The 15661-nt window shown below is 40.4% G+C and overlaps 1 protein-coding gene across 1 annotated transcript in view; it reads right to left on the reverse strand.

Annotated features, from left to right (window-relative positions):
- LOC110168285 (MAM domain-containing glycosylphosphatidylinositol anchor protein 2) overlaps window positions 1-15661 on the reverse strand; it is a 488675-nt gene that overhangs the window by 341870 nt on the left and 131144 nt on the right. Inside the window, 2 exon segments of the mRNA XM_055149295.1 lie at window positions 3265-3534; window positions 4888-5026. Of these exon segments, the coding sequence (XP_055005270.1) occupies window positions 3265-3534; window positions 4888-5026 (409 nt within the window).

A 15661-nucleotide genomic window follows, 5' to 3' on the forward strand; every position in this document is an offset into this window, starting at 1 on the left:
AATGCCATTACAGCTCTATTGACAACACTAGCACTAAAATGTGAAAGAAATGTGTCCAGATGAAGGCTTCTGCTTTATAGTGAAGGACACACAGGGTTTATGAGCACTCAGGTACTTGCAAGTAAGACTCTTAATGATGGCAGAGTTCAATGGGAGCAGATAGAGACACTTTCTTTGGAGATAAATATGTTTTTCTTCAGTGGATTTGAAGGACACAGTAAACAAACAGAACTACTGTTTTTAAAGCAAAATCAACACAAACTGCACTCAAGAATGTTATGAGCAGAGTGAGAATGAGCGGTTTCGGTTTGTTTTCTTTTTTCTTTTTCAATTTTAAAATTGAAAAACAAATGAGTAAATTACTAAACAAACAAACAAAAAACTCCCTCAACCCACCTCTCTCAGCAAACAGAAGAAAACTGGAAAAGTTACAACTTACAATATTCATTTTAATTTGGATCATTTTAAGTTTTTGTTTGTAGGACTCCAGTTTTGTATTTTTTATTTGGTGGCTTTTTACTGTTTTTAAAATGTGAAAACAGCAAAATTTGTCAATGGTTTTCAGTGGTTCAAACTTATTCCTCACTTATCTTTTACATTCCTAACATTAGGTGTGGTATATTGGCAGTATTGGAGGATTTCATCAGATATCGGTATAGTAAGTCTGTAATTAGTCTGTCTAAATCTTCAGATCTCAAAATGTTCCACCTTGTGATGTCATGAAGCGGTAGTTTTCAAGTTAACAGCTACTTTGTATGGTATGCAGGATTTGCGTGATAAACATGTGTGAATGAAACTAAATACAACTTTGGGTATGTTTTAGCCTGATTCATCACCCGGTTTCACTTTGTGGAAACCGCTTGACCTCGCAGCATTAGGATTCGTTCACTCAACAGTAGGTGAGTACTTTTTTTTATATAACCAATCACTGCTATTTGGTCGTGACATATCTAATGCGCCAAATCCCGTAGGAAGAAGGGCAATAATGTTTTTCCCTTTGAGAAAATTCACCATCTTTGTTCCGGCTTTAAATACTCGATCTTGGGAATCGTTGCCAACACAGAATGTATGGCTTCGTCTACATCCACCTCGACCACTTTGTTTACTGTTGTGCTGAATCACAAAAGGGATAGGTCTACAACTTCCGAGGTTCTTGCAAACCATCTAGTGTATTCCGATTCTTGACTTAGTCACTGGAGAGAAATGAAATTGAGCGGAGGCACTAGGTGGTGCCAGTCTGGCTACAACTTTATAACATAGATCAGAAATATGCATAATGCATTATAAAAATTTTAAGCAAAGTTCTCTAAATTCTGGCATACAGTAATTTTTCTTGAACTGAACTTAGAAACAAGTCAAAAACATTTTGATTTGAATCCAAAATTGTACAGTAAGAACTCGAATATAGTTGGTTGTCAAGACTGGTAAAGGATGAATTAACAGTGAAGTTCTGTTAGTCATTGTCTGTTATGAAAAGGACAGAAAATACTATGTGATTAACAGTTGTCTTGGTGAAAGAAGCTTCGTCTATTCACCAGATAATCACCACTTGAAGAAACTAGAGCAGAGAAAACCTTCAAACAGACAACAGGCAGATGGTTCAGTGGTTTTAAGTGCGTATGACAGGTTTTGATGATTCTCTAATTCTGGCTTCATTTGGTGGGATAATACCTGTTGAAAATATGTATTATACTTTTACACCAACCAAGAAGCAATAAGTGAAGAAAAGTTGAAAAATATGTTGAAAACTAGAAAGTAGAGAGTTGTATTTTTTACATATTGATGACCTTACACTAGGGAGAATTCTGTGCAAAGGTTTGACCCAAATTTACACAAAAAACAAAACCTTTTAACCTTAATTTAATTCAAATGCAGGTGTTTTCTTATAATTCTATTAATAAGGTCAGAACATTTTCCTTGGATTGTTTTGTCACAGGTAGAAGTCCATAAATTATGAACTGCATTTGTTACAACCGTGTGCTTGTATTAGCATGCTGATCATGTTGCTTAAATGACTCTCTTTTGTTTATTTTAGTGCTGACAATAGATAGCCAGGCTGACGCCACCTTCTGCCTCTGCTCAATTTAATTTCTCTCCAGCAACTAGGTCAGGAATTGAAATCCACTAGACGGTTTGCAAGAACCCCGGAAGTTGTAGACCGCACACCGGCCAATCAGTGAAGAGCTGTGAAGCCATGACGTCAAACTCAAGCATCGGTCTGTGGTCCCTTTTGTGGTACAGCACAACAGTAAACAAACTGGTCGAGATGGATGTAGACGAAGACAGACATTCTGTGTTGGCAACAATTCCCAAGATCGAGGATTTAAAGCTGGAACAAAGTTTGGTGAATTTTATTAAGGGTCAAGGGGAAAGACATTATTGCCCTTCTTCCTACGGGATATGTCAAAAGCTTAATATAACAGTTAGTCCCGTTAGCACAGAATTACATACATCACAACCAAATAGCAGTGATTGGTTAAATAAAAAAGTACCCGCCTCCTGTCGAGTGAACGAATCCTAATGCTGTGAGGGCTTCCACGAAGTGAAACCGGCTGATGAATCAGGCTAGCCAATAGATGGTGCTAACACAAAATCCCCGAGTGCATCTGATAGAAATAATAGATGTTCTAAAACATGAAATACCAAAGCAAAGGTACTCAAGAGCATTTTTATAACAATGCATAATATTTTTAATTTAAAAAGTAATCAAATGATCCTTGATTCAAGTTCTTCAGCTGTCGAACCACTGCTGGTGAATACACAGAGCACACTGAAGGTTACAGGTCTAGGTTACAGTCTAGATGCATCTATCTGTCTTCTGCATTGTTCTGTCCACCATTTGGTCTGCCTCTTCAGAACGTGTGGAATCTTAACAATGGAGCCATACATGAGTTACATGGAAGCTAAACTTTTTTAAATAGTGACTAGAACCAGCTGTAAAACCAGTAAATGTCTCCCTCATCTCATTTTCGTGGCTCTCTTCCAACAGATGTGCTCTAAAACTTGCCGTGGGCGTCTCCATATTTATGTATTTTTTGCTGTATTTTGTCCATTTTGGTCAATTCTCAAACTGACTTTTATCGCCCTCTGGTGGTTGTTAAAGAGAACACTGCCTTAGATTTAGAAGTATAAATGCAGTGACAGTTACTCGTTACGCACACATCTGTTTACATACCTTAACAGGTTCACATTGGTTTATATACAGATCTGGATAGAGTGGGCATCTTTGTACCCTGAAGTACTTGATGCTTGGTGTGTACTCACATCTGACGACGATGGTGGTGGACTTCTTGGCGGGGTTGCCCACGTTGTTGCTGGCCACACAGCTGTAGACCCCGGCCTCCTCGGAGCTGATGGCGGGGAGCGTGAGCGTGCCCCCTTTGACCTGACTCCTCTGGGGCAGGGAGTCGTTGGCAGTGACCCAGGTGAGGAGGGGAGGGGGCTCTCCTCCTGTGGTGATGCAAACCAGGGACACCGTCTGCCCGGGGTTCACCACGATCGGGTCCTCCACCAACAGCTTAATGGACGGAGAGGCTACAGAGAAGAGAGAGGAGATGGATTGTTTAAAGTGGGACTAAACACCTCAACTCTGCCCACAACCACATTTCAAATAGAGCTGTTCAACTGGAGGACTAAAGGGGGGAGTGAGAGGGGGAGGAGGGCGGGGTCTGGGGGTGTAAGGAACAGTGTGATTGGTCTAACAGGCATCCACACTTCAAACTCTGCCTCTGAAGTCTGGTGTTTGTAACATAATACAATATATCGCAAAACCAATATTAAGACTTTTTAGCACATCGACTATTGGCCTTCAGCATGATATTTTGTTTTTGGTTGATTTGCAAATCCTAAAAAAATCCACTCAAAGCTTATTTTAGCATTTAATACACAGAGATAAATGCACAAAGTGTAACTGCTCAAACTCTTTTAAAAGTTTGTGGTAAAATAATAAAAAAAAAGGCCTGTGGGTGAATTTGTAGTACATTTAAATTACTGTATTTTTTGACGCACACTTACAGTCCTTTCATTTTCTCAAAAATCAGCGGTGTGCTTTCTAATCCCGTGCACCTTATGTATTCATTCTGGTTGTGCTTACTGACCTCGAACCAATTTTATGTGGTACAGTGCGCTCAAAAATCTGTCAAAATGTTTTAGTACAACTTTAGTAAACTACGAGGCCACAGAGCGTGATGGATTTGTCGGAGCATTATGGCTACTGTAGTCACGAGCCTCACGGAGAGGCCACGATCTGCCAATGAATCGCAAATGCCTGGGCTAAGGATCAGTCTCAAGTGTCCGTTTGTTTTGCACCTTACAATCTGGTGCACCTTATGAATGAAAATAGACGACAGAATTCAGCATTACTGATATTGTGCCTTATAATCCGGTGCTCCTTATAGTCTGAAAAATACGATACACAATTTTAGCAAACTCATCAAAGTTTGTCGTACATATTGGCCCAAAAATATCAGCCGTAGTCTTCTCTGTATTCTAAGAAATCGGTATCATCCGTGTAAAAACCCATATCGGTTGATCTCTGTTTGTAATGAGAAACACCCGGCTGTAATCAGGGCAGTTATGTGTAATGTCACCAACTACTGGATATTACAGAGTCCATGGAGCTAGGACACACCCATTTTATCTAACCACAAAGCTGCAAATATATCTACTTTCATTACTCCGGAACTTTCAGGAGGCCAGAGTGGGGTTTGCCATCACACCACAGCTAACAACAACTAGCATGCTAACAGCTCATCACCATAAAACACTTTATATTTAGAGACGGACCACATTTTTTTGACAATAAAACCGCATTGCTGCAAAACTAATTTATCTCTATTAAGAGTTTGGTCATAGTTTGGTGGTTTCCATGGATACGTGTGTTCGTACCTGTCTTGTTGGTGAGTCTGAAGATAACGCTCCGGTCTGGGATGCCGCAGACGTTGCGCACGGAGGCGATGCAGCTGTAGTTGGCGTAGTCCTGAGGGCGCAGGTTCTTCAGCTTCAGGATCTTTGTCTCCCCCTGCAGCTCAGAGCAAGACAACACCGGTATGCAAATGTGTGCTAGCGTCACAGAAATACAACCCATGCACTGTAAACCTGTTTACTATTTAAATCTGTCAGTCAATCTTGTTTTTATAGAGCCCTTTACGACACAAGAGGTGACCAAGTGGTTTCCAATAAAGTCAACACTATTACATTTTGTTGTTTGGCCTGTAGGTGAGGGCGAAGAGTGTGGAGTGATGGATATTCAGCAAGTTGTTAGGAGCCTGCAAGCCTATTTAAAGGTGCATTGTGTAATTATAACTATATTCATTAATAATAAGGATTAACAGAGGGAATAAAAGTCAAATTTATAGTCTACTCAACTAATCTTTACTAATTCAGTTTAAAGCTGACATAAAATGTGCAGGACCATCATGTCAAGTCAAGTTATTTTATGTATATAGCACATTTCAAAACAACCATAACAAGTTGCATCAAACTGCTTTACAGTATGAAACACAACATAGTGAAGCAATAAAACAAACATTGAATGCATAAAATATTACATATAGAGTTACTTGATACACAAAGATAATAGTCTAAAGTAGTGATGGTTAAATGAGACGAAGCTCTGGAGCACGTCTCGTTCTTTCTGAAATAAACTGCTCTGAAGCACTGCCTCGGAGCTCGTCTCACAGCAGCCGCTCACGTGACCAAAGTGTCTGAACTGTCGGTCCCTCCCCCTACTGCTTCGCTCTGCGTGTCAGTCGCTTCAGTGTATCGAAGCGTTTCATTGGCTCAGCGAATGTTCCGCGCTGTGATTGGTTCAGAGTGCTTCAGAGTATCAGTGCACTTCTGTGGTTTGACAAGAGCTAATCTGCTACAGTATAAAAGATGCACCAATATTTCTTATAAATGTTGGGTAGTGAGGAGTATTGTGTGACGTTAGTGTTATTTTCGCGACTTTTGGCATTAGTTTCATTTTCGATGGCATCTACAAGTGGAAAAAAGCGATCCATGGTTTGGGATCACTTTGATCTAATTCCACCTAACAAGGTAACACCTATTTTCTTATTTACAGCAGCTATTTATGTTGCTTTTTACATATTATTTTAAATAATCATTATTATTGTTGTTGTTAGGTACGGTGTCGCTCTGCACACAAGTATTGTCTTATTTTTAAATTTGTCCACTAGAGGTCAGTGTTTCTCCAAGGCCTCAGACATGTTGAACCATTTGAGACAATATTGCGACTGAGGTGTCAACGCTTCACGAGGCTCCATTCGCCCATCACTAGTCTAAAGTATAGAGCTCATGGGCTGTTGAACGCCATCTTAAAAAAAAAATGTTTTTAGGAGGGTTTGAAAGTGAGGTAGGGAGGAGCAAGATCTCAGGTGAGGAGGAAGGACATTCCAACGCTTGGGGGCCACAACAGTGAAAGCTTGGCCTCCTCTGGTTTTGAGGCGGGATGGTGGGAAGGACAGGAGGTTGAGAGAGTTTGACCTGAGAGACCTGGGGCTGTGTGGGGGGTTAAAAGGTCAGTGATGTACTGTGGCGCCAGTGAGGTAAGTGATTTAAAAACAGTTAATACAATTTTAAAATCAATTCTGTATTTAACAGGTAACCAGTGGAGATGGGTGTAGGATGGGTGTAATATGATCTCTCTTTTTGGACCCGGTAAGCAGTCTGGCAGCAGCATTTTGGACTAACTGTAACCTATTTAGGGAGAACTGTGGGAGGCCTGAATATAGTGCGTTGCAGTAGTCCAGGCTATTTGTTATAAAAGCGTGTATGATTGTTGATTTTCTTTGAGTTATTTAACCCAACAGAGGTATTGTTTAATTGTATTTGGAAATTTTGATTTATCATATGTAAAACAGCTTTTTATTATTCTTATTATTATACTTACTTACATTTACCTTACATCACATCTTGTTTGTGTTACTTTCCTTTGTCTCTAGCACTGGTTCGTAACACAAAGTTATTGCGTGTTAGGATTGGTTTTAATTTGGCAATTTGTCTTAGCTGAAAAAAGCTAGTTTTAACGATATTTGAAATTTATTTCTCAAAGTTAAAAGAGAATCCATAAAAACACCAAGGTTGTTTGCAAAACTGTACAAATTTGTGGCAAGAGGCCCAAGGTCAGATGTGAAGGTGTCAGCGTAAGATCCAAATAGAATAACTTCAGTCTTATTTTCATTTAGCTGGAGAAAGTTAAAGGACATCCAGGTTTTTATTTCCGCAAGGCCGGCATGGAGGGTGGCATGTCACAGTAACACTAACAACAACTAGCATGCTAACAGCCATATAAGCAGCCTTACTTCCTAGTTCGTGGACAATAAAACATCTATCTGTCCTATATCTATTCTAACATTTTAGAATTTTACTTTGCTACATGATAAGAAATCAGGTCCAGTCCAAACCCAGACTGCTAAAAACACAATAATATTCTCAACTGGAGTAAATTAAGTTCGTGATTTCTTTTGCAGAAGTGGAGCAGATAAGACAAAGGTCAACCATTTCTACAGAAAAGGTCACAGGGATGAATATGGATGCAGCGTTAATGAGGTTGAAGCAAAAATAGAAGATATGACTCTAAAAACCTTTTGTTCAAACATCCAACCAAATTAAAGTGTCATTCTTTATTTCAAAGGGTGGATTTTGTAGCACTGAGGAGGGGACGTGCGCAGTGTGAGACCAATCCAAAACATGGCTATCACAGTCAGCAGCCTCTCCCCCCGTCCCCCCCTCTCCCGTCCCTTTAAAAGAGCTCCACCTTTGATCCAAATGACTCCACAGAGGATTTCGTTTTCGTGTCAGGACGTTATAAAAAGCCACAGTTTATAATTGAAATGGACGACAAAGCAGTTCTGTGAGAGAATGTGCTGTTCAAATGTCAAAAGGCAAATGTCTGGTGTCATGGTTAATATCTTGACCTGCAGCTCCACAGCTTGGCACAAAATGCACTTCTGGTCACTATAGAGGCGAAGGGTGCGGTATTCAATACACGCATCAAGAATCTTGGACTTCCGGTCATTGTGCAATACATACTGGGAGGGATTTTCCAAAAAAGTGAGCATCAAACCTTCATGTTTGTTTTCCCAGTGGGGTGCGTCTATTGACAAAGCTGATCTTTTCAAGTCTTTTGAACCATATCACTTTTGTTTCTGATTCTGATATTGTCATATTTTAGTTTTGGGATTCAGACATCATAATTGTGTGGTTGTTGGATCCCAACAGCGGAAAACGGCTCAAGAAATTTATTTGCGAACTCTATAAATGCAAAAGGGAATCAGATGTGTGTGACTGCAAACCTCAATTCAAACTGTTTCCCTTCCCAACGGAATTGAAAAATAGTGAAAGGCAAATGCGATGGGCAGGATTGATCCATGGGAAGGACGAAAAAGGAAACCTTTGACTGCCTAAATTATCCCGAGTTTGCAGCGAACATTTTGTGTGTGGAGCACCATCAAAGTAAAACCCCGATCCCTCGCTCAACCTTGGTTATGAATTTAAAAAGTCAATGCCAAAGCGAAGACACCAGCTGTTCACCAAGAAACATCTTCCACTGCAAAGAGACCAAGACTTAATGTTGCTGTAAAGCCACAAGAACAAGAAAGTTCGAGCTCAGCCTGTTTGTCTTCTGCACCTCTCACTTAACAAACAGGATCCTGCTTTGTTGGTGCTCCACATACAAAATGTTCGCTGCAAACTTGGGATGATTTAGGCAGTCAAAGGTTTCCTTTTTTGTCTTTATTGTGTATCAATTCTGTTGGGAAGGGAAACAGTTTGAACAGAGGTTTGCAGTCACACACATCTGATTCCCTTTTGCATTTATGGAGTTCGCAAACACATTTCTCGAACTGTTTTCTGCTGTTAGGATCCAACAACCACACAATTACGATGTCCAAATCCCAACGACGATTCACTTTAAAGGCAAAGGTGAAGAGCCTGATTTAACCCAAACAAACATGCTGTACCCAGTGGACATACTAGGGCCTGTTTTTCGCAGAAATACTATACATGCAGAGGTGCGCTGGGCATTTGTGGATGGGAAAGACGGCTGTGTTTTTCCTTCAAGTTGTTTAAACAAAAGTTTGATCTCTCGTCTCGTTCCGTTGTTGTGACCGTAGACTGAATATAAATGGAAATAGCTAACCCATCAGCCCAGTGTTTCCCAAACTTATTTTCTGGGGACCCATATTTTAAAAGTCACAAACCTTTGCGACCCAAGTCAATAGACATTATTTGTTAATCATAAAATAAATATGGATTTGAGCATTATTGAACATTAATAAGGATATTTTATTGATGACTGAGTGATCGTGTCTCTCTGAACAATTAGTATTAATCAAGTTCTAAACAATGAAAAACTAAACAAAATTGTAAATAAAATTATTACAAAAAGATTAGAAATTAACCAAAACATGTCTTAACATTCCAATATTTCTAATGAGATAGGTGGGCCTGTCTGTGTTTTTGTAGCATGTTCCAGTCCTGGTGCAGGAGGAGAGCACAGCAACACATCATGAGCAGCTTTCAGTCTGTTTCTGTGCTTTGACACACATATGTAGTAGTGAAAGGAAAAAGCAGTGAAATATTGGCCCTACTGAGGACTTGATATTCTGATGAAATGCTTATCCAGAATGATATAAGATCACAGATCCATGTATTCAACTGGATATTGCAGAGCTACATGCAGATCGTGACAAGGTGATCCAAAAAGAAATCTCTTGCAACCCAATCCACCTGAGGTTCCCAGTCTTTGGGAAACAATGAGTGTGTATACATGCACGTCAATAATCCGGTTATTAGCCATATCCGGGTTATGTCAGTATTCTGGTTACAGTGTTTACATGAGCACTGAGAAACCTGGATACTCATATCCACGTGTACATGATCAAATGGAGTGTCCCGGTTTCTTGACATAATCTTACAAATGCGCAGGTGCAAAAATTAACTTAAATCAATTTCATAAACCAGGAAAAATACAAACCGTGAGCTCCTTTAGCATAAGAAGCTAAGGAGCTACGAGATCTCCCACAATCCACTGTGCAGATTCTTCATTAAAATCTTCTGCATAAATAAACTCAACTTTACAACATATAAACCATAAACACTATAGACACATCAGCCCGTTTGATCAGATCATTCAGCTGTGATCACATTTGTTTACGTTTTACAGAAACGAAACTTAAGACCGTTTGGCTAATTAGCATAAACTGTAAGCGGCTATAAAAACAACTCGCTCCTTGTGCCGCTGATGTGATCAGTTTCTTTTGGACTAAATGACGCGACTCTGTGGATTATGTGTGTTATTTCTGTGACAGAAGAGGTGCTAATGGGGGTAAGTGTGTTCTGTGTGTATATCGTACAGGAGATAGTTCATGTTTTAGCTTTTCAGCGATCACACGAGTGCAGGTCGTACGAGTGCAGATTGTACATGTGCAGGTTTAGCGCAGCTCTTAATTTTACAGTCATTTCAGTCGTTTGGTCACTTTATTTATGTTGGTCAATTTATTTATGTCACTACTGTTGTGGTGAAAAGACTGGAAAGTGTCTTTTGGACGCATGCACACTCAACTTTATGTTGCAGTAACCGGGGTACTCCGTATACATGCCACAAGTAACCCGGTTACTATCGGAATAAACCAGCTACAGTAACCCGGTTTCTAATAACCGGGATACTGCCATAACCGGGATACTGAAACCAGGTTACTGCTTATACATGCACCATGAAGAAACCGGGATACTCAAAAAACCCGATCATAACCTGGTTATTGATGTGCATGTATACGCACTCAATGTTCTGCCACATTCCTAATAGGAAGTGTTCATGGGGGCGCTTCTGGTCTATTGACTCCAGTTGACTTTACATTGTTCATTTTAACCCTCTCCAGGCAGAGGTTGCAGATTTGCAACAGCTAAATTCCAGTTACCCACTTACTCCACATCCATATTTTATGAGCTTTTTTTACTCAGGAGCCTTTTTCCCATCCATGTTGATAAACGTGAACGATGCAGACTGTGCAAGAATGGCTACACACAGACGGCCTGCTAGAAGTGCAAAGTACTTTTGAGCTTTACAAAGGATAAAAATTGTTTCTTGGAGAACCACATGAAAAAGTGATCTATACTAAGTTGTTTTGATTGTTGTTCTGCCACTGTAAAACACTGTTACACTCTGCTTTTTGTTTTCATTGTAATGAAAAGTAGTATACAAATTAAGTCTTCAGTGTTAATTTACCACACCGGGCCAATGTTGCAAATCTGCAACATCCCAGAATGCATTGCATGTGAAGGTCTCTCTCAAAAAAAAAAAAAAGTCAGAATTGTATATTACTACCTCATATGATCATTTTCCCCAAATATCAGATTTTTCCTGTTACAAAAAATCTTTTTTTGAGCCACATAATCATGGTGTTCTTATTTCACTATTTTGTCATTAAATCAATTCTTATTCCTAATATGGAATTTGCTCTAAAAGTCGCTCCTGTAACTGCTAGACTCATGAGCTTCATTTGACTGGAGCTGAACACTATGGATGACGTCAAACTCCCTTAGTCCACTTTTTTATACAGTCTGTAGTTATAACTTCGACCAATCAGCATAAAGTATTCTTCGTGACGTTCTGTGTTGACAGAGTCGTGTAAACATACATGAACATTCACACAGACAGTGGCTCCTTTTTCTGCATCACTCGAGGAAAAACTAAAACTAAAACACAACTCTGCCCACGCCAGTCCATCTTTCCCACAATCAGGGAATAATTTAGCTCCATAAAATGCTCCTTTATAAAAGAAGTGAAGTGTAAAATCCAATTCCAAGTGCTAAACATATGAATTTGTTTTTATTTATTACTAAACTAATTTAATCTGAGGTAAATAAAGTTATTTGTTTCTGAACGATACAGTCATTTTCTAAAGCCGTTTTCACACTTGAGGGACAAATGAGTGATTGGAATGAATTGAAATTTTGACATATTTAAATTCTACAAAAGAACTTATTCCTAACACTAATCATTGCTATTCAAAAACATGACTTTGAGATTAGCAACTCTTCACCTTGATGTACTTCTGCTTTGTCTGAAAATGACACTTGTATTATCTAAAAATCATGTTTCTCTCTCAGCAGGAGGGAGACGGCGAGGAAATCTATTTGGAAAATGCAAAGGGCAGTGAAAGGAAAACCCATTATGGAGAACGGGACGGGTGTACGTGTGTGGTGTGTGTGGTGTGTGTGCATGGGTGAGTGTGTGTGTGTGTGTGTGTGTGGAGGGGGGTAATATTGACGCTGGGAGAGAGAGACACTTAACTACACAACAGCTTTACAAGCGCGACTTACGGCTTTCAGGAAAACGGAAAAGAAATGAGAGCAGATCTACCAGCAACAAGCCTGAGCGCGAGTATTTTTAGAAAGTGCTTAAGTTTGAAACCCAGGACTCATTATGGGACTGATTAAGGCAGTCTCCGAGCGCTCATTAAAATCTACATGTATGCAGTTATAAAGGTGGAACGAAAACCTCTGCTCCCCATGGACTGCCAGGTAAGGGATTATAGGAAGACTTAAAGATGCAGCCGCGTATTTCCTAAAGTAAAATTATGAAGACATTTAAACTGTAACTGTATTCTGCTGTAGTCTGTAGTGCCTTAACCTGCAGGTAGACGACGCATACAACTGTTTCTTTTTCTCAGTATATGGACAGGTCTCATGTGAAAGCTCAGAATGTCCAGAATTCACTCACGGAGCTGCAGGTTCTGGGGTTTAGGTAGTGACCATTCAGATCCGAGTGAGTCCTTTTAGGTTTAAACCACTTTCCGGATTCGGTTTTGAAACTCGCAACCCAAAATAGAGACTCATGTGAGGCTCATTCTGTTTTCTGATGGGACAATTGTCTTGAGAACCTAAACACCAAATTATAACACCAACAACTTGGCCATCAGGTACAAATTTTGTTTTTTAAATCAGATTTACACTTGTTATCATTAGTAGTAGCTATATTTGATTTGAATATTTCTACCTCATATCTGGGGAAATGGAGAGATCAAGTTCATTAAGTTTAAAGTCAAAATCTTACAGTTCCTTTAAAAATGCTGTTTCTTACTTCTTACAGCAGATCAAAATGTAAACACTTTGCAACACTTTAGGATTAAACTAAACCTGGATTAGAACAGGTTTATGGATGCTTTCACAGCAAACGCTCCATTTTGAACCTGAAGCTCTTAGTTTGGTTCGTTTTTGTTGGTGTGAAAGCTTCAATCGCACTCGGATTCAAACTAAATCAAGTGGACCGAGACCTCAAAAAAGAAATGGTGTCGGTCTGCACCAAATGCCAAACTCTGGTGCAGTTCTTCTGGTGAGAATGCAAACTCAGGTCCAAACCATAAACAGTAAATCCAAATTAACTATTCAAAATGCATCATGGGAGGAAAGGAATGACCATATTGTGGACCAAATAATCAAACCAACGGTATGAAAGTGCCCTAAAACTGGTCTAGATCAGGAGCAAGACTATGTTTACACTGAAACGAATCCACGTATCACTGTGTCACCATATCGCAAACGATCTGCGTCCAGACACGTCGTTTCTGTGTCCACAAGCCTTCTCTATGATCACAACTTTGAGCATATTTGTTTACGTTTTACAGAAACAAAACTCAAGAAACAGCTCACTATTGTGTGCTGATGCGGTTTAGCTTCTGTTGGACTAAAGGACACGACTCAGTGGATTATATGTGTTCTTTCTGTGACAGAGGGGTGTTCTGCTAATGGTGAGTCTGTTCTGTGCTTCTGTCACGTTGGAGATGGTTCGTGTTAAACTTTTCAGAGATTATACATCTGCAGGTCATATGCATAGACCGTATATATGAATGGACATATATTCTAGCCTCTTAGTGTTTTGGCGGTGATTTACTTCGCGGTGCATAGACCTACATCAGCGTATCAGTGTTTTCAGGCGTCCACACAGTGCCAGATCAGATCCATACTCAGATGAATTCGTGGGAGCTGGCGGCACCAGATCGTTCCGTCTTTGGAGCCATTTTCAGTCGGATTAGTGTGGACAAACACTGCATCCACAACGAAAATGACTCGAATACTTTCTAGTGTGGACAGGGCCCAAGTCTACGTCAGAACTGAACCAGGATCAAACTCAATGTTCATCTCTGTTATAATGTTGATCCCTCATCACAAACAGACCTGGAGTTGTGTTTTGTTTTATTGACAAATGTTTAACACAAAAAAAAACTCTGTTCAAAGTTATCGCCAAGAGAACTTCAACGTTACAATCCAAACATCTCCATGACAACAAAAGATCTGAACCCGGAGAGTACAGAGCTCATTTTTGTTTGGGATAATTTGGGATAATGGGCACTTTATAGAGAAATGAGGGAGTGAATAAAACGGACACAGAAACGCTCCAGTTTGGACAATAACCTCCAGCTCCAGGCCTGTAACCTAATTATAAAAGGTTCAGTGCAGACGCCAAATGCCACCCCTGCATTTGCCCAAAATCTGTGCCAACGTCAGGAGAGAGGGAGAGAGGAGAGGGAGGAGAGGACAGGAGGCAGAGAACAGAGAGAGAGAGAGAGAAATGTGAGGAGAGAGGGAAGGAGAGGTGAACAGAGAGAGAGAGAGATAGAGAGAGAATGTGAGGAGAGAGGGGGGAGAGGGAAGGAGAGGTGAATAGAGCGAAAGAATGTGAGGAGAGAGGCGGGAGAGGGAAGGATAAGTGAACAGAGAGAAAGAGAGAGAATGTGAGGAGAGAGGGAGAGGGAAGGATAAGGAAAGAGAGAAAGAGAGAGAATGTGAGGAGAGAGGGGGGAGAGGGAAGGAGAGGGGGATAGAGAACAGAGAGAGGGAGAGAAAGAGAGAGAAAGGGGGAAGAGAGGGGGGAAGAGACAGAGAGAGAGGGAGTGAAATAAAGGGGAAGGGAGAGAGATAGAAAGGGAGAGCATGTGAGGAGAGAGAAAGGAAGAGAGTGACAGCGATAGAGAGAGGGAGAATGTGAAAGAAGGAGATACAGATAGAGAGAGACAGAGAGAGAAAGAGGGAGAAATACAGAGAAGTGAGGAGAGAAAGACAGCAATAGAGAGATAGAGAATGTGAGGAAAGACAGAGACACAGAGACAGAAAAAGAGAGAATGTGAGGAGAAGAGAAAGAGAGACAGAGAAAAGAAAAAGAAGGAAATGAGGGAGAGAGGAGAGAGACAAACAGAGAGGGAGAGAGAAAGAAAGAGAGATAATGTGAGGAGAGAAGGACAGAGAGTGACAGCGATAGAGAGAGGGAGAATGTGAGGAAAGAAAGAGATACAGAGAGAGAAAGAAAAAAGAGAATGTGAGGAGAGAGAAGGAGAGAGAGAGAGGGAGAAGGTGAGGAGGGAGAGTGACAGAGAAAGGGAGAAAGAAAGAGAGAGAGAATGTGAGGAGAGGGAAGGACAGAGAGAGTAACAGCGATAGAGAGAGGGAGAATGTGAGGACAGAGAGAGAGAGACACAGAGAGCGGGACACCGAGAGGGAGAGAGAGACACACACAGACAGAGAGATAGAGAGAAAGAAAGAGACAGATAATGTGAGGAGAGCAAGAGACAGAGAGAAAGACAAAGACAGAGAGGAAAAGAGAGGGATAGAGAAAGAAAGAGAGAGAATGTGAGAAGAGAGAGAGAGAGAGAGAGAGAGA

Source organism: Boleophthalmus pectinirostris, unplaced genomic scaffold (genome assembly GCF_026225935.1).
Source record: "Boleophthalmus pectinirostris isolate CB_2022bp ecotype Guang Dong unplaced genomic scaffold, ASM2622593v1 HiC_scaffold_13, whole genome shotgun sequence".
NCBI lineage: Eukaryota > Metazoa > Chordata > Actinopteri > Gobiiformes > Gobiidae > Boleophthalmus > Boleophthalmus pectinirostris.